Source organism: Acartia tonsa, chromosome 2 (assembly GCF_053477335.1).
Source record: "Acartia tonsa isolate MP-2025a chromosome 2, ASM5347733v1, whole genome shotgun sequence".
In the NCBI taxonomy this organism is placed as follows: Eukaryota; Metazoa; Arthropoda; class Copepoda; order Calanoida; family Acartiidae; genus Acartia; species Acartia tonsa.
This window is the reverse complement of record NC_137261.1, coordinates 21,541,370-21,561,321: the sequence shown is the minus strand read 5'-3', so window position 1 is coordinate 21,561,321 and position 19,952 is coordinate 21,541,370. Positions and strand designations below refer to the sequence as shown.

Here is a 19,952-nt window from a genome sequence, read left to right as displayed (position 1 = left end):
AAGCCAACACATGCACACACAAAAACGTATATAAGCAACACCATACTTCTAACAAACAAACACTCAAAATTAAACGTCATATGCACGGCAACAGCAAAAACGCACCAACGCACGAACAACCAAACGCCATGACAACGCGCACACACACACATATCCATGCATAAACAGAAACCAAATGAATATATTATCAGAGTGGTCTTGATGGTTATAAAAGAATATTTTTGCGTGCGCTGGTGCTCCGACGGCTTGAGTGCGCCCTAGCTATATACCCTGACAGAGAAGAGTGACGCACAGCCAGTAATTTGCGTCAGTTGTGCGGATATTCATATTGAATTAACCAGTGCAAGATATTGAATATTAAAATTCATCCAACGCAAGACAACAACATGTTGCTTATGCCGGTATGCTCTGCTTTTAAATGCATGGATTGAGATGATTTTTATAGAATTGATATTACAACAGTGCAAGTGATTCGATCGTTTTAATTAAATGAAAGTGTTTTTTTTCAATATTCTAACCCTTATACCCCTAATTTTTTTTTCTTTAAATGTATAGGATCGGTTGAGTTTCTTATGTTTCATAAATCATAAAAAAATATTCTATAATGACTTTTGATGAAATATTACTATAACAAATGGTTGGGTTTCAAAAATTAGGCTATGTTTTTAATTTTCTACTGGTCCGACACATTTTTACAACAAAATATATTCTTAAATATTTATCTGTTCTGTTAAGGTTTACTAATGTTTTATCTTCATCCTAGATCATTTGTTGTTTCATATTTGTGTTTGACCAATCTAATTAAAAGTGACAAAGGTTGTAGAAAAATAATGCTAGTTATTTAAAGTAAAATTTGAATTTATTGTGAGGATTTCCCTGAAGAATAAAATCCTCATGCAATTTGATGTGTCTTTTTATCAGAATAAAGAGCAATAAAATAATTCATACTTGGCTTCTACATCACCTAGGCTTTTGAAATTTTATTTTGGGTTCTTCCATGCCATGAGCATCTATTCTGTAATACAAATTGTCCGTTTGTGTGTCATTACTTATTAATATTGCCATTAGTTTTCCTACTAAATGCTTAAAGAAATTTGTATATCACTATCATAGAAACATATAATCAATCAATTACTAAACCAGATAAAGATTGATAGCATATGATGACTTTAAAAATGTGCATGTATTAATTTATATGACATTGACACAAGCAGAGTTGACTAAAATTATAATTTTTATGTAATTAGACTAATAATCTGTAATCAATCCTTATAATAAAATAAAAGGGTCTCTGTCTGTTTGGGTGTGTGTACCAAAGGATCTCGCTTACCACTGAACCGATATTGTTTTCCTTTACAGGGAAATCTACTTTCTTTTAAAATCTACAATCGAAAGGGAGAGGGGTCGTTAAGGGCTTCTAATGGCGTAACCGCTGGTGTTATAAATAAGCTGCATTTAAGCGTGATGGGCGGCCATACGTTCGTACGGACATACTTTAATTTTAGAGTAGCTGTTACAATTATAGAGTTTGAAAAGTGAGTGAGTGTACAAATGAGTAAAATAATTTTGTGCTCGTGATATATTAATAGAAATTCCTGACCTAATGTGTGAATTTTGGTTTATAATTGACATTCAAAGTATTTTAATTTTCGTACATACAAGTAATTCAAAACAAATTGGGATATTACGTAAGAAGTAAAATTATTTTGCCTCTTTATTTTATGCTCGTTGAAAATAAATGTTAACCTTTTATATAGTTTAAGGAAAAAAACATACATTTTTAAAAGCGAAGCTTTTCTATAATTAGGGTCGGTCCGTCCGTCCGTCCGTACGTCCGTCCGTCCGTCCGTACGTCCGTCCGTCCGAGATAGTTAGCTTTTATTCGTTAATTTAAGCATGTTAGAATTGTCCTATCGATTTCAAACTTTGCATGGTGATTTCTGTAGTAGTTAGGTACGATTTAGAAAGCGTAGCAACTCTATAATCATTACCCAAATGTCCGTACGTCCATTTTAAACATGTTGATTTTTTACTTTTTTAAATAGCTTTTATTCGTTAATTTAAGCATGTTAGAATTGTCCTATCGATTTCAAATTTTGCATGGTAATTCCTGTAATAGTTAGGTACGATTTAGAAAGCGTAGCAACTCTATAATCATTACCCAAATGTCCGTACGTCCATTTTAAACATGTTGATTTTTTACTTTTTTAAATAGCTTTTATTCGTTAATTTAAGCATGTTAGAATTGTCCTATCGATTTCAAATTTTGCATGGTAATTCCTGTAATAGTTAGGTACGATTTAGAAAGCGTAGCAACTCTATAATCATTACTAGAATGTCCGTACGTCCATTTTAAACATGTTGATTTTTCTACTTTTAAACAACGAATTTTTATATGATCTAATTATCCGTTTGATCTGATATTTGGTATATTGATTCCTGGGACAACAAAGAACAATATTTTAAGCGAAGCAACTCTATAATCAAGCCCTAAAGATGTAAGTATGTCCCCATAAACATTACCCTGTATCAAGCAGTTTTTCAACAAATTTACTTACAATTTTGCTTCGAATCTTATACTTTTATATTCTGATTATTCAAGTCAGACACTATTCAAGTTTTAATGTCCGTTTGTCCTACAGTTTCAGTGCTTCGCTTTTATGGATGTTGTCATCCTTGTTCAATTATAATTCATTATGTGGATCAGATATACTTTCCTCAACTTTATGCTTAAATAAGTATAATACTGAGTTCAAGGGAGTTTGTTTTATATTTTTTTTTTGCTATGGGATAAGTCAGCTCTTCAAATGTAAAACTGTTTCACAATACAGAATAGTCCTATTATCCTTTTCAAACTTTTTAACCTTGGTTGTTTAGTTTTTTGTCATGCCTTAGAAACAGTTTAGTTTAAAATTTGAATTTACTTTAAAGACAAGATTTATAAAGTCGTGGCGTATTCCCTCAAAAAGCCTGTTTATCGCCGAACCCTCCCCAAACCCCCACTCTTTAAAAATAGATTTAGGGGGTGGGATAGTTTATGTTTATTTGTTAATTACTTTGATTAGATTATATTATATTGAATGTGTAATGGGATAATCCCGCAAGGTAAGGACACCGAAGGTATAGGCACCGAGGAATTATCTACTCCACAGGGGTTAGGCAGAGAAATAAACACAGTGCTCAACAGGTACTTTAAGGGGAAAGCATAAAAGTCTTGAATATGATGCAAATAGAATATCATACTTTCAACTAGAAGACAGACACTTTATTATTTTGACAATGAACTCTGGTTTATTGGAACCACAAAACATATAGAAATTATTGCAATAGATATATTGAAAAGACAACACACTTGTAAAAATATACAGTTTTCTAATGTTCCTCTACGTACATTACTTTAAAGTAACAGCAGTTTTTAAAGTATGGTAAATGGAAATTTTGGTAAATTGTCGTTAAAACTATATTTAAGTTTGAAGTCGACTAACGGTCAAGTGACTAAATATACATGCTACGTCCACTCATCGTTATTATGGTGTAAGGTAGAAGTAATATGTTATAAAAAAGACAAAATAATGTAAAGTGAGCCCTCCTCAAGAATGAAAAAAGGAATAAAATTATAAAATAGGCATTTTTGGACGTTAAAATATGCACACAAACCTTATACAAATTCGCATATGTACCCAAATCCAGCCGATATGGTGTATTTTAGAATAGAGTTCTCTAAAACTTAATAAAAGTCATTTTAAAATGATTGATTAGCTATAAATTTAAGCATAAATATTCAAGTTATGCACTTTATAACGAATTTAACAGGAAAATGATAAGTTTTCTGAATCCTATATTTCAAAGTAGCATACTTGTTTTACTTGTATGTGTGTCGAACATGTTCACATAATCGGCTAGACTATCGAGTCAAAATTATCAAGAAATCTTAGGCTGGGATAAATAATAATATGATGCTTAATTGCTAATAGTTTTTAGGAGCAAAATCTTAACAATGGGTTTGTCGACTTTTTTTTTGTCTGTGAAAGTGTGGTCACAAAATAAGGAGATATCAAGAGTTGGTACTGTTTTTGTCTATTTTGTGAGTTTGTTGATTTCTATTAATGCTCGGTAGCTGCGCGTCAGCCGCATCTAAGCCTTTTGAAACCATTTTAAATGCTTTGGATTTTTTAAAAAGTGGGATTGTCATATTTTGGTTAGGTTTGGAATTCTAGATATTTTTTTTATTGAAAATGTTGATTACCTGGAGGCTTACAGGCAATTGACACGCGGCTGCCAAGCCCTGGTTTTCATTACCAGAGATTATATCGAATGTAATTTGCTCCTTAACTGCTTTATAGTCAATTTTATTATGATTATTTTTGTTACGTTTGGTTGCTGTTCCATATAATAAATAGTTATTGTAATTGCTGCGCTACTGCGAGCTATTATTCTTGTTATGATATACCGAATGCATGGAATTGTTTTCTGAACATTAGTCTGTGTTCTTAATAAAAATTTCTCAATGTTAAGTATGAATATTAGCGTAATTAATGATGGGTCTTTTTATAAAAATTGTATGAAAATTGCAAAATATGATGAACAATTATAAAATCAATATTTAGTACTCTTTAGTATGATTAGTCACGATACTAGTCACTTTGAATTTTAGACAATTATAGACAGTTTTATTAAATAAAAAGCTTTTTATTTTTATTATTTTTTGTATTAATTGTCGATCTTCGCCTTATGTTTTTGTATGATATTATATAATTATTATATAAATGAAGGCCACTAAATCCAAACGTACAAACAATTAGATCTAGCTTTTGATCATCTAATCTTATGTCAAATCGGTATTGAACATTCATTTTGAAACACAAGGATATTTCTATTCATTATTAGGTAAAGTTAGTGTATAATTTCCTATAAGAATACAATACTAAAGATAATGAGAAAGCTATAAAAGAAAATAGGAATGCGATTGCGAAGGACTGAGGGTACAAAAATTTATGTTTTTTAAACGTACATGCACAAACTTTTGGCAGAAAAGGGTCATCACACAAAAAGTTTAAAGATTATTCAAAATCATAATTGCAAAATAGCTGTACCTATAATTGTCATAAAACAAGGATGACAACATCCATAAAAGCGAAGCACTGAAACTGTAGGACAAACGGACATTAACACTTGTATAGTATCTGAACTGAAAAATCGGAACATAAATGTATAAATGTCGAATCAAAATTGTAGGTAAATTTGTTGAAAAACTGCTTAAAAACAGGATAATATTTATGGACATACTTACATTTTTGGACTTGATTATAGAGTTGCTTCGCTTATAATATTGTTCTTTGTTGTCCCAGGAATCAATATACCAAAAATCAGATCAAACAGATAATTAAAACACTTGAAAATTTGTTGTTAAAAAAGTAGAAAAATCAACATGTTTAAAATGGACGTACGGACATTCTGGTACTGATTATAGAGTTGCTACGCTTTCTAAATCGTACCCAACTACTACAGGAATCATCATGCAAAGTTTGAAATCGATAGGACAATTCTAACATGCCTAAATTAACAAATAAAAGCTATCTATCTCGGACGGACGGACGTACGGACGGACGGACGGACCGACCCTAATTATAGAAAAGCTTCGCTTTTAAAAATGTAAAACAGGTCAAAATGATGGTTAACAAGGATGACAACATCCATAAAAGCGAAGCACTGAAACGGTAGGACAAACGGACATTATCACTTGTATAGTGTTAGAACTTAATTATCATAATATAAAATTATAAGAGTCAAAGCAAAATTGTAAGTAAATTTGTTGAAAAACTGCTTGATACAGGAAAATTTTTATGGACATACTTACATTTTTAGGACTTGATTATAGAGTTGCTTCGCTTAATATATTATACTTTGTTGTCCCAGGAATCAATATACCAAAAATCAGATCAATCCGATGATTAGATCACATAAAAATTTGTTGTTAAAAAAGTAAAAAAATCAACATGTTTGAAATGGACGTACGGACATTTTGGTAATGATTATAGAGTTGGTACGCTTTCTAAATCGTACCTAATTACTAAAGGAATCACCATGCAAAATTTGAAATCGATAGGACAATTCTAACATGCCTAAATTAACGGAAAAAGCTATCCGTTACGGACGTACGGACGTACGGACGTACGGACGTACGGACGGACGGACGGACGGACGTACGGACGGACCGACCCTAATTATAGAAAAGCTTCGCTTTTAAAAAAGTGATCTAGTTGGGGTTGCAAAAAAACGGGGGGAAAAGTAGGATAACGGATAACGTAAAAGGTAAAAAAAGATAGAGATATACTTTCAACATATAGAAATACCCGAGTTACATATGCATAACTACAGAGTAAGGAAGGCTATACATTACAGAACTCACTTTGAGTAAATGCATTTCAAACATAAGTTACATACTTATTATAATGTTAATGTCTGAAAATATAAATTATAAAAAAATACAGTACGATGTCTGTCTGTCTGTCCATCTGGCTTTCTGTCTGTCTGTCTGTCTGTCTGTCTGTCTGTCTGTCTGTCTGTCTGTCTGTCTGTCTGTCTGTCTGTCTGTCTGTCTGTCTGTCTGTATGTCTGTATGTCTGTCTGTCTGTCTGTCTGTCTGTATGTCTGTCCGTCTGTCTGTCTGAATTTTAAGATCTCAGTAACCACTTAACCGATTAGGCTCTATTTTTCAGGAAATACCTCCTGGTCCTGGGATGCTTTTAAGCTATTTTCTTGGGGGGTGGGACATCCTCGACCCCCCCAATAAATGTAAAATACCACCCCCCCAAATTTTTTTTTACTTTTTATTTTTATTTCTAAATAACACAAAAAAATGGTTGATTAAACCTCTTGGGACAAAGCCCCTAGAGGCTAGAGGTGAAGCCGCTAGTAATAAGGATAAAGTACCAGTAAAGTTATGTAAATAATGATTTAATTAGATAAATAGTTTTCAAGTTTTATTAACCTTATCATGTATTTGCATGTGAGAGTACTTTCTATACTTTTTCAGTAGCAAAGCTACTCTACAACTCACTTTGTCCGTCTGTCGGTCCGTCCGTAATGTAGGAAATATTTTTAATGAAGATTCCTAATATCAATGAGTATTAAGTGTTTAATTTACTTTGTTAGTCAGTTTATCGGTTATGCAAAAAATACATTCAAAATATTTTTTAATATTTTCAGAAAGGTTTCGTGATTTTGATGAATTATTGCTAATTATCAACTGAACATCTTCTCTGTAATTCTTTTTGTCTGTTTGTCCTTTCTTGAAATTTGAGGGCTTTGCTACTGTCACCCTTGTTCATCATTGAAATTGCATCACGAAGTTCAGCAAAGGTTAAGCTCATTGCAGTAGCGAGTGACTTAGTTGTAGAAAATTAAGGATTGGGATTCGTGTTTTGCAACATTAGCTTTATCTTAAGGATCTTGTTTAAATTTGACAATTGATGTATAACCCAGTTGATGAATAACAATTCAACCCTGGCTTTACAAAATAAAAATTATAATGTTATTCTAATAGTGACACATAAAACGGTAGTCTCCCTGAAATAAAAAAGTACCAACAGACCATTTTATCCTTGATAAAGTTGTAAATTAATCAGACCTATTTCATAACTAAGATATAAAAGGTTAGATAATATAACATTGCATTGCAAAAACTCGTAATTTGCAAGTTGAACAATACCCCCCCCCCTCACCCTTTAACACCTCCTTTTTGTTTAATCAATTGAACTTTTTTATAATCATTTGTATATACCGTAAATTTTACTATACCCTATACCCATATCCTAATTTAAAAGAAAATGTAATAAAATAGATAGGGATTATGCTCCAATTACAGAATTATAAATTATTTTGGAAGATTTTTTGTCCTCAAATGAAACATGTTTAAAATGACAAGGTTCTTGTAAAAGATTGTGTTTTGTACTAGATAACCATGCAATAAAAAATCAGTTTTTTTTGTATTTTTCTGAAATTAATTTCATACAATAAAAAAAGGAAATTTAGAGAAATTTGCCTTTTTATCAGTATTAATATGGACTTTAACACAAAGTGCCAGTTGAACACTGATGAATCCTTTCTTTTTTGGGAATAAACTAATACTAAGGGATGATTTCTTTCTTTGCTTAAAACTTGCGGACCAACCAAGCACTTACAATATAGCCTATCCTAACTTGAATTAAAATAATGAACAAACAAATAAAACTATACCCATCTTAATCAATTTATTTTTAAGATTCTTTGTATTTTATTGAATCAAAATATTTATGGGAAGGAAAAGAAAAAGTTAAAAAAAAATATGAAAACAATAAACTGTATTCAGTAAGTATGTTGAATATATTCGTGACAATTTTTCCCAAGTAAAATCAATGTAAAACATTTAGTTGTTGCATAGATTATTATAGAATGGAAACCAAGTAAGTGCACATAAATGTTTTATAACAGTATATTGATGCATAGAGAGAGATGGACAATGGGCTCCTTATTACAAGTCCCCAAATTTTATCATAACATTTTCCTATGCGTTAGCTTAACAATTTTTGAGACTTTAGTGATTTTTGATTGGTTAGATAAATTAAGTTGAGTGTTCAAATGTTTTAAACAATAATATGACTCTTCATAAGGGGTAATTCTGTATATCATAAGTGGGGATGTTCATCCTTTACCGGCCATTGTCATATCCGTTTAGATCCCTGATATTTATGTAGAGTTAGAAAGACTTTCCCCTTTATTTTGATACTGACATCCCTATATAGTATACTAGCGGCTACGCCCCTAGAGGCCTCTAGTGGCACTTTAAATGTTTGGTGTTTTAAAAAAATAATACGATACATTGCAATGCATGTTGCAGAGGAGTCTCTATCAAATTGCTACGATACTTTGCAATGTTACATATTTAGGAGTCTCTATTCGAGGGAAAAAAATCGATTTATTGTGATTTCTCTTGAGAGGGTGGTGGTACCCTCCCCCAAAATAGTTATAAATCTTCCCGGGACCTATGAGAAACTTCCCTGTTAAGGAGAATCCGATCAGTTCAGCGGTTAGTGAGATCTTTCGGTACAAACACACAAATAGACAAACAGACATCCTGTTACTTTAGTATAAGGATAGCTGTACATTTATAAAACTTTCCCCCATTAAAAAAAAGTAGAAAACTGGAATGAAATTTAAGATATTGTCGGATTTAAAATTTATGTTCTCTAAGGTTAATTTAAATTCCAATATATGTGTGCTTTTCAGAAAGGCCTTTTCCTGTTACTATGCTATTTTTCGACATATCGTTTTAATCGTTAATCACTTTTCAACGTCGAAGAGTTTTTTCTTCTAAAGTTAACTGAGAAGAATAACTACTTGACCAACAATATACAGTTATCTATGGTAGTTAGCTTGCAACACCAAATAACGTTGCAAGCTTTTTTTTCTCCTTTTTTCTTGATATTTTTTCAAGTGGCCAAATGTGATACATTCATAAATTCATTTTTTAGGTTCCCATGTTAATTAGATCTCGAAATCAATGGCATGGATTCAGAATCTTGAAATTTATTAGTCAATCAAAGCAATGATTAAATTATAGGAATAAAATTTTATCCAGCGTTATAAACAGCGATTCACTATGGGAGTGTTGACACCATCTAAAGGGATTCTAAATAACGCATTTTTTTACATAATACTTATCCTTGGTTGAAGAATATTGTAATTGTTCATTGTATTTAAATTTGAATGCAATGTTATATCAATATTAATTTGTTTGGTCAAAATTGTCACTAAATAACAGGCATATGCGAGATTTCTGAAACTTAAAAAAATATTAATGGTGCAGAATGTCTGCCTGTTTGTACCTTAACCTTTAAAGAGAAAAATTAACTTCGAAGAAAGAACCATCCTCTGTAAAAAAAAAATGTAAAGCTATTTGTTGACCTCCATCCTGTCCGTTTAGGTTTTACAAAAGGCCTTTTGCCGCTGGTAAAAAGTGAAGTTTTAGTTCGATCATTCCAGACATTATCAAGTTTGTATTCTGCAGCATTTCCTTTTGTTTTCAGTCAGGAATGAGTTCTTAGTGCTTTCTTGCTGCCAAATAACCACGAATCGAATTGTTGTATAATGTCCTTACAATGTAAATTTTCTAGTTTATAGTTTATTAAACGATTTGAAAGGAAATACCTTATGCTTGTACTTTTTAAATGAGAGTTAATTATTGTTTTCTTTGATTGTGGTCTTAATAGTATTCTTTTTCCTTGATATATTATCTTTTGTAATTTTTGTACAGAATAAATAAAAGAGTACCAAAAGCATCCATGTTTCCAATTAAACAACACGTTTTTTTTCGATCGAGGGGGTTAAATTTTTCAATAGAAAATTTACTTTCGGGGGGATTTAAATGTGTTAAACATTGAAGGTAGGTTAAGCTGATAAATTACGTTTCAAATTTCACATACACTCTTCTGATTTTTTTTTCTTCTACACTTTGACTATTTATGATAACTTAACCACTACAAAAATATTGATCCTAAAATCATTCATTTTTTAAAAGAAATTAATTTTTATTTAAAAGTCTTTGTTAAAATTTTATTAAAGTATAATAAAAATTTTATGATTTAATTAGAGTCACACAAAATTTAATTATATAACTAACATATTTCTGTTGCTGTATATAGTGCGAAGTTTTTATGACTTTATATGTACGATGATTTTATGAGTTTGGCTTTTTTACATATGTACACCTTAAACCATAAAAAAAAATTAACAAGGACTAATATATCCAAATAGTACATTAACAAATAACAATAAAATCTAAATTGACATAAGATAAAAAGATTACGACCAGGGAAAGGGGGGGGGCATAGACGTCCAAGGGGGGGGGGGGTAATGGGGCGATTACCCCCCCCATTTAAAATTTACCCCTACCCTGGGGGTGCCGTAGGTACCCCCAACCATTAAGGAGGGGGTAATTACCCCCCCAAATAGAAAATCTCTAACAAAATTTTTTTATAAATCAAGAACTTTTATACCATTCATAAATTTTAAAATCTATTTTATTAATAATTTACATCTTTTTGTTTTCTGCATTTGATTGTTTTATTTTTCTAGTAACCAGAATATCTGTACTTGATTTTTATCTTTATCTAATCTTGTTAGTTATGAATTATTTTGTGCAGACATAATTACAGTTTTTATTTGTAGAGTGGCACTGCTTATGAAAATTGCATTCAATTATATTTAAACAAAAAAAAACAATACACGTACTTTATTTTTTTACATTGAATATAGTATAATATATAATTTTATTTGCTTTTAATTAAAATTGTATGGAGTCTCTTTTTAATTTTAATTAATTGATTTTACAGTACAGGTGTTCAATTTATCATAGGAAGTATTAAACTTAAACAGTTCTTTTTAGTTCCAAAAATTTGTTCAAGATATGTGAATTTCTTAGCTGCTGTTAAATATAGAGTCATAATGTTATGATAATTTATATAGTTTTAAAATCTATTTTTCAATAAAATGTAGAATACAAATGTCGCCATAATAAGAAACATTATATTTTTTTCTGTCAAATCACAATGTGTGTTAAGTAAATTTGATGGCCATTGTCTGTAAGACCAAACTATTCACCCTTTTTTACTCTTACAAAACTAGACCTCGAGGTGTGTATCCGTCCTAATGGGATAATTGCAGTTCAATAATAATAATATTTAACATGATTACTTATGAAAAATAGTAATAATAATAATTTTATCTTTTCTAACAGGGCTCGGCTCCTGTAATACATAAATCTATTAATTTCTATATTTAGGTATTGTTCTGGGTTGTGTTGTTGACTGAAGGAGGTGAAGCTGGAATTTTACAACCTTTCTATAAATTTGATTTATTTTCAATCTTTGGAAGTGCTTCAGGTTAGTAAACAAGTATTATATTTTATTTTTAAACTAAACCTCTGTTCGTGTCTTTTTGTATGTTCTCTTTTATTGTGAGTGATAAGTTGTTTTACTATATGCTTTTCCGATGCCATACGAAGTCTAGGGTTTCCATGAGCATCGTAGATATTACGGCTTGGTTTTGAAACATTTTCTAAGAAGGGTGGTGGAGAAATAACCTTCTACTAATATTATAGACCCTAAAACAGGTGTTTCTTTTTTAAAAGCGAAGTTTTCCTTTAATTAGGGTAATATGTTGGTAACCGTTATTTCTTTTCGTTTATTTAGACATGTTGTAATTGTCCTATCGATTTTAAACTTTGCATGTTAGGTACGATTTGGAAAGCGTAGCAACTTTATAAGTTTATTATGGGCACAAATCAATGATGCCAGGAACTGATTACATTTTGAAGATTTTAAACTACCCAAAATGTCATTTTAAGATGCCTATTACTTTTTTGTTATTGTAGTTTGGTTTACTTGTGGCAGTCTTTCATCAGTTAAGGCTGTGTATTTCCTGCTGGCTTCCTTTAAGTACAGACTATCTTTCCTTCAAATTTTCTATGTGTTGAAAAAATGCAATTGATAAATTCTATAAACACATGCAATACTGCCATGCATTTAAAATAAAGTGCAAAGAGAAATTATAATTCACTAAAAGAGTACATTTAAAAAACCATAGGTGTAATATTTCATACAAAGTGTTGGTAGTATAAACATAGAATACTAAACTTAGAATAAACAGTAATGTTCAATATTTATAAACCGATAGTAATTTGAATTATGGAAACTTAGAATATAGTCATTCAATTTTTTTTTAAAAATTCCCAACCTGAATTTGCTGTTCTGATTAAAGAAAACAATGTTTTCCCTGTTCTTCAATTTTTTTTATCAAAATCTCAACTATTCAACTTTTATCGTACTCTAAGGTTAGGAAACTTCAAAAATAGCCTAAAACCTTCCTATGATTATTATTTAGGTTTCTTAACGAAATGGTTTACTTTGCATATATATTTATAATGATTATATTTATTCTATACAATAATTCTTAATAAAATTCTATCCTTAATATTCCATGCACCAAGTAAAAAGTGTTAAAGAGTTATTTGAATTGAAACATTCCGCAAATAACCACTAATAATATAATAATAATAACCAAAGTGTAGCCTAATTATCTGACTGCCCCCTTGCATTTATGTAAAGACGTGCTATATCCGTAACAAGATACAAAATGTCCATAATAGTACACTTTAGCAATTTTAACCTAGTGCAATCAAGGAAATGGCAACGTGCCCACGTTCTGTCGCAAAAAGATTTTTGATTCCAGTTGTGATCAAACAATTTTCTTTATTTTTTTTATGAAGTAAAAGATTTAATTTGTTAATAAATAGGAAAAAAATCCTTGAATTTTGTATAACAATAGGTATAGCCGTTGACAAGATCTTCTTGACAATCAAACAACCATTTCAGTACAATTATTTTTTTTATTGTGAGTGAAGGAAACGAAAACTTGCAGAAAAAGTTTGCAAATTTTGTAAAAGCTGGCTCTTGTAACCACAAATTATTTGAGGAAGAATCTATTTCCTGGAAAATGTATTCATGTATAAACATGGATGTACATGTAGTCACGGACTTAGAGACGTACAATCAAAGATTTACTATAAAGGAAACATTTTTATAATTAGGGTAGGTCCTCCGTTATCAGCGAAGCATCTCTATAATTAAGTTCTAAAAAAGTAAGTATGTCCTTAAACAGTATCATATTTTTATGCAGTTTTCAAACAAATTTACTCATAGTTTTTTAGTCTTTTATATTTATATTCTGCTCATTCAGTTATGACACTTTTAAAGAGTTAATGTTTGTATGTCCTACTATTTCAAATCTTCACTTGTTGACATCCTTTTTAATGAAAATCATGATTTATAAGCCCAATTTCAATTCTCAATTTACCAGTACAATTAAATGCAACCTAACTTTGAGAAGTAGATCGACTTTAATTGGCCTTAGAATCAAAGAACTGAAAAAAAATTCATAGAAACAGGAAAACAAGGAATTTTTATATAAATTTAAAGAACAACTTTGTAGGTTTCCTTTGAAAACCTGAAAAAAAAATTGTAAGTGAGAATATATATGTAGGTGAATATTGTAGAGCCGTGCTAAACAAATATTTTTACAAATTAATCCTAATTAAAATTCATTTCATGGAATATACCTAATTTCCCTGTAGAAGATGTAGTTTAGTCTACAGAGAGAGATGTAAATATCAGAGTTGTATATTATCTATAGCTTTATATTGAAAACATAATTCTTATTTTTGATCTTAAAATTTCATAATCTCATAAGCTCAACGCATTACCATAAAGGGCTATTGTTAAGATAAAATGCTAAAATAGAGACAGCATGTTAATCTCCAGAATGCTGATCTAATACTTAAATAATTTTCAAGGAAGAATTTTACTACAATTCTGTATATAAGGTAGTAACGTTTTTTATGTCTGTATCCTATGATTTCGTTAACTTCTGAACCTATTGAGTTCTAAATTTTATGAAAACTTCTTATGGGTCCCTGGATAGTTTTAGGTTATTAGCTCTAATATCTACTTCAAAAACATAGCTCCTAGATGCTCCACAGCCGCTAGTAATAAAGTATTTCAAGACTTGTTTTTATTAGTTAAAACTAAACCTTGTTGCAATACCATGTACAAGTTTTAAATGTCTTGACCTTGGTTAACAACTTGAATTTTGCACTTTATACAACAAATTTGCAACGTCGCGATCCAAAACATTTTCAAGCGATGACCAACACTAGCCTTTCGTTTTTTGTTTGCTGTGAATATCAGTTTTTATTTCTTGTTCCACATTTTTACGATGTAGGTTTTGTGTATGTTCCTTAGGATCTAGTAAATGTCTAAAATTTTTAGGGAAGCTTATATTCTTTTTGGGCAAGTTAAGGCTCTTAAAAGGTTACAGAACTAAATATTATGCGAAACGATTATTAGAAAAAAACATATACATTTACAAAAACTAAATGACAATTGTTGATCATCATTTAAAATATTTTCTCCGTGTATTTCCTGTCAAAAAGATGCCGTTTATGTAATTCATTTGTAACCCAGGCTATATAAATAATAAATAGCAAAAAACTTCCCTAAGAAGCAAAAAAAATAATTTAGATTATAAAAAGTGCGAGATCTTAAGCTTCAACCCGAAAGTTTTAGATCACAAAAGTACGTATATAACTTACGATTTTACTTAAGTTATGCTTCATTGAATATTGAATTTTTTAACAGGGTTCCTTAGATTTTCTAGTACATAATAAAATATGCTTTTATTTTGTGTGTATGCTGTGTTGTCTCGAACCATGGCTGTATTGAAATTGTACATTGTCTGGAAGTTACACAGCAACAAAAAAATATAATTGATAAATATAAAATTGTCATTTCAAAATTATATAAAGAACAATGTTTCAATATCCTTTTATAGTGTTGATGAATAATTATTGAAAGTGTAGAAAATAATTTCAAAAGCAAATTACAATTATAAATAAACTTTGACCCACAGAAACTTTCCCTCAAGTGCTTCTAGAGGCATATAAGGGTGAAGCCGCATCGCGTGAATATATTGAAATGATGAAATCAAATACTAAAAAAAGAAGTTTATAAATTTCTTTAAAAACCCCTTAATCTAACTATCATTAAAACCTTATTTCGTATTTAACTATTTTATTTTGTTTCAGATGCCACAGTAGAACAACCATCAAAATTGACTCGTCCTAATGATCACGCAGATAGTGTTGCAGTTGAGGCACAGCGGCGACCTCCGGTGGGCATCCATGAATCTCCACGAAGACCTTCCCAACCTTCACCTGTCCATTCCATGACAAATGATCTTCTCTCCATGATGCTCTCTCACATAATTCCTTCTTCTGAGGTTATTCAGCCCGAACCTGTACCATCCAGGCCTGTACAGGCAACAAGGCCTCGCCTCCCAGTCCAAACTACAACCCAAGAGCCCCCTCGAAGGCCAACTGAAGCACCCAGACGGCCTCAGGAGGTCCCCAGAAGGCCACAGGATTTTCCTCAACGGCCAAGCATTATTGAGGACGATTTTAGTTTTGATTTTGATGTTAAACCTTTAGATACACCCAGAAGACCTGTCGATACAACCAGACGACCTATAGAAACCACAAGAAGACCTCAGGAACCCCAAAGAAGACCTGTTGATGATGATTTTAATGTAAGACCACAAACACCACCTAGAAGACCTGTGGTTAATGACGAATTTGATTTTGATGTTGTGCCATTTGAGTTTATGAGGCAGCCAGTGACAACAAGGGCAACAACAACCACCAGAAGACCAACAACAACAACAACTACTACCACAACCACAACAGAGCAAACTACACCTGAGTCTGTTGATGCCACGACTGATGGCAAAGACTTTGAAAACTTTTTTGACTTTTTCCCCAACTCTATGTCATTTTTTAATCCTCCTGTGAAAATGGAAGATTCAGACTCTACCACCCTGCCACCAAGTGAAAATTTTGAAACCACATTTTCTCCTCAAGACCTCGTACCATTAGTCTTGGAGCAAAGGCCTATAGCCACAACTAACAGACCAACTACATCAACAACTACTAGGCCAACAGAAGCGCCAACAGTTGCTGTTGTCAACCAACAGAAGTTGGCAACAACATTGCCGTCTGTCTCTGAAGAGACTACAACATTTTTTTCATTTGATGATGATGAATTTTCTACAATGAATCCAATGAAATTATTGCTGTTGGCAATGAAGAAATTGAAAGAAATGGAACAAAGTCAAAATTCTTCTTTTAAAGGTAATTTTTTAACTAGGTAAGTATTTTCCTTTTGAGAGAAATTGTCGAAGCAGCTTAAAGTGCCTAATAAAAATGAAGTAATACGATACAAATGACCACCACTGATAGCCGAGCATATATTTTACCATTGGTCAATTACAATGTATACTGGCCTATAATTGGTCATTTGTGTTGTATGATTTCATTTTTAATCAGCCGTACAAGCTGCTTCGAATTTGTCGTGTCAAATTTTGTTACAAAACCAAGTTAATGTCATTTTATGGCAAAAGTAACAATTATAAATCAATAGAGAAATATTATTCTATTTTGAGAAACATAAGTTTTTACTTCTTGATTGAGCAATAGAGATAGAAGTAACTTTCATTGATATATATTGTGACATAATTACTTTTTAAGCTAATTTTAACATTTAAATATTATCTTAACTAAATAACATTTTAATAAAAATGTCATCGTCATGCAGCATTTAAAAATTAGGACACATGCAATTATTTATTCGCCATGCTTTATGAAAACATAATATTTACCAATGTGAATATTTATTAAAATTACATCCTTAATTATAATAATTATTTGCATCCTACACTTAGCATCATATAAAAAAAAGTAACAATAACATTAATTTACTTTTTTGTTCAACACTAGTTTAAGTCAATATGTTAGCGCTTCAAATCAATATGCTCTTAACTACTTTTTAAAATACTTCGATGCTTTTTACAGTTCCCATAAAAATAACGTTGTACAAGTCTCCCATTTGTCAATTAAAATGTATACTGGTCTGCCATTGGTGATTAAGTATGTGTATCGGCATATCATTGATGATTTGTTTTAAATGACGTTAATTTTTATAGGCACTATATATAGAGCTTACCCTTTATGATTTTTATGATTTCAAGACAAAGTACGTACTATCAAAGTATCTGTTATCATTTGACCAAATAATTTAAAGGTTAATCAAAATTACAAAATTTTTCTACTCTTCAAAGTATAAATATTTTGTACATGTTGATAAGTTTTCTGTGTGATTATCAAAGATAAATATTGTGTCTAGCCTTTTTAAAATTTTAAACAAAAAATATTTTATCAAACAATTATAAACAATTAAAAATGCAATGGGAAGATGGACAAACAGTGCACAGTTAGGAAACTATTATTTCAACTGCATATTACAAAAGAATTGACCATTATGATTGGTTATGACCGGCGGATAAAATGATAAAATTATTTAATTAGGTTGTATAAAGATTATGGCTCAGGTTATAAAATTGTTTTTTGTTTCCTTATTGTAATACTTGCTGCTTCGCCCCTAGCCTTTAGGGGCTTTGCCCAAAGAGGTATAATTACATCTTTTATTACCTGGAGATCCCCTACTCCACCACTATTTTAAATAATTGAAAAAAAATGGCAGGGGGATTTTTTTGTTTTTGGAAGGGTTTGAGGTGTCCCACCCCACAAGAAAATAGCCAAAAACCACCACAGGACCAGTAGGTATATTCCCTAAAGAGTAGAATCCGATCGGTTCAGTGGTTACTAAGATCTTAAGGGACAGACGGATAGACACCATTATACTTTGTATTATAGATAATCTCAGAGGGAAGGGACATTAGACCTCAAAGTACACTGGAACTCAAAGTTATATAACCACATTATCGTTTTTTTTGCACAAAAACTTTTAGGTATTTCTAATGAACTTTAATTGGTTGGTTCCAAACTAGATGTGTCCAAACTTCTCGACCAATAAATATAATATACAAAAGGGTTAATTTTGTTTATCATTATAAGGGATACATATCAATTTATCGTCCATTGCCTCATCCCTTTTGATGAAACATTCAAATTATTAATAAAAAAATGTTTTAAAAAGCTTATTTATTTTATTTATTTAGAGACATTTTTAATAAAATTTTTGCTTATATTTTAAAACAATATCCTGTTTCTAATATATTAAAATTGTATTCAATAAATGTTTGCCAATGTTCATCTGTCCAATTGCTTTGTTATGCTCGGCTTTTATGAATATGATTATTCTTGTTTTTCTTTAAAGGTGCCTATCATCGCGCCACAATACTTTTATTGTTAATAATCAATTATTTTAAATTCTAGAGCTTGATAACATAAACGAGGTGGGTGATGAAATAGCTGAAGTAATTCCCGAGAGTTTAAGTGCCTCAGATAACCTTATCATGCTGGAACCTGTAAAGGTAAATGATTCTCAGTTTAATTTGTAGTTGGATGTCTGTCTACCAGAAACCAATTGCAAATTTATGTAAAATATTTCGTTTTGACTTAGCAATTAATTTTCTGCTTATTAAGTTCTGACATTCTTTAAATGTTGAAGTTTGTTTGTCCTTTCTACAGATAAAAAAATAATACCAACTGAACAATCGACAAATAACTACTCATAGATCTTAATATTTAGAAGGGACCAGTAATAAAAGTGGAGACCAACCCTGAACTCAGAGAATCCCCGCAGGGAATGAAAATCATAGATTTTTCATCTCCAAGATATTATAAATAATTTTCTTTTGTGAAAATATTGATTATTACATAAAACTTACTTTTATAAATTTATTTACTTTTAATTGAAATCTAGTCATGTTTAGTTTTTTATGTAAAGCTGTTCTTGATGTTTCAAAACTGTTCATGATAGAGTATGGGCCTTAAAAAAATGTCAATAATTAAGTCAAAACATAATACACTCAACTTCCAATTCTTAAAAGATAACTGTGTATTAAAAATGTACGTTTGTTTTAAAAGTGTTTGTTTAAAATGAAAATTAAAATGATTTTCCTATAATTCATAATGTTTAAAAATTTATTTGAGAAATAGTTAAATTATAGAATTAATAGTTTAAGTAGTTCATGAGAATCAATCAAAACATACTTTTCCGACACCTTTTTAAGGATCATACTGTATAAAATCTTTAAAAATGAATTGTTCTGATTCTATTAGAAAAAAATATTTTTTTGTATCTTGTCGAGGACAGCTAACTGGTATTACAGAAAAATGAAATGCAACGAATGAATTAACTAGAAATCTTATTATCTTCAATTACTCTGCAATATTTTTTCTCCTGAGTTAGTATTTTTTCCTTTGGTGTTGTATTGTTCTCAAACATGCATTATTTGAGTGAAAATTTGGTTGCCATACTGTAGCTTTCCTTGTATGTACA

The 19,952-nt window shown here is 30.7% G+C and overlaps 1 protein-coding gene across 1 annotated transcript; it reads left to right on the top strand.

Annotated features, from left to right (window-relative positions):
- The first annotated feature begins 278 nt into the window (after positions 1 to 278).
- Positions 279 to 19,739, top strand: LOC145306648 (uncharacterized). Its single transcript, XM_080148949.1, has 5 exons — positions 279 to 401; positions 11,822 to 11,921; positions 15,680 to 16,780; positions 18,884 to 18,981; positions 19,200 to 19,739. The coding sequence occupies exons 1-5, from the start codon at positions 387 to 389 to the stop codon at positions 19,296 to 19,298; spliced, it is 1,413 nt and encodes a 470-aa protein (XP_080005075.1). The 5' UTR covers positions 279 to 386; the 3' UTR covers positions 19,299 to 19,739.
- Positions 19,740 to 19,952: the final 213 nt, after the last annotated feature.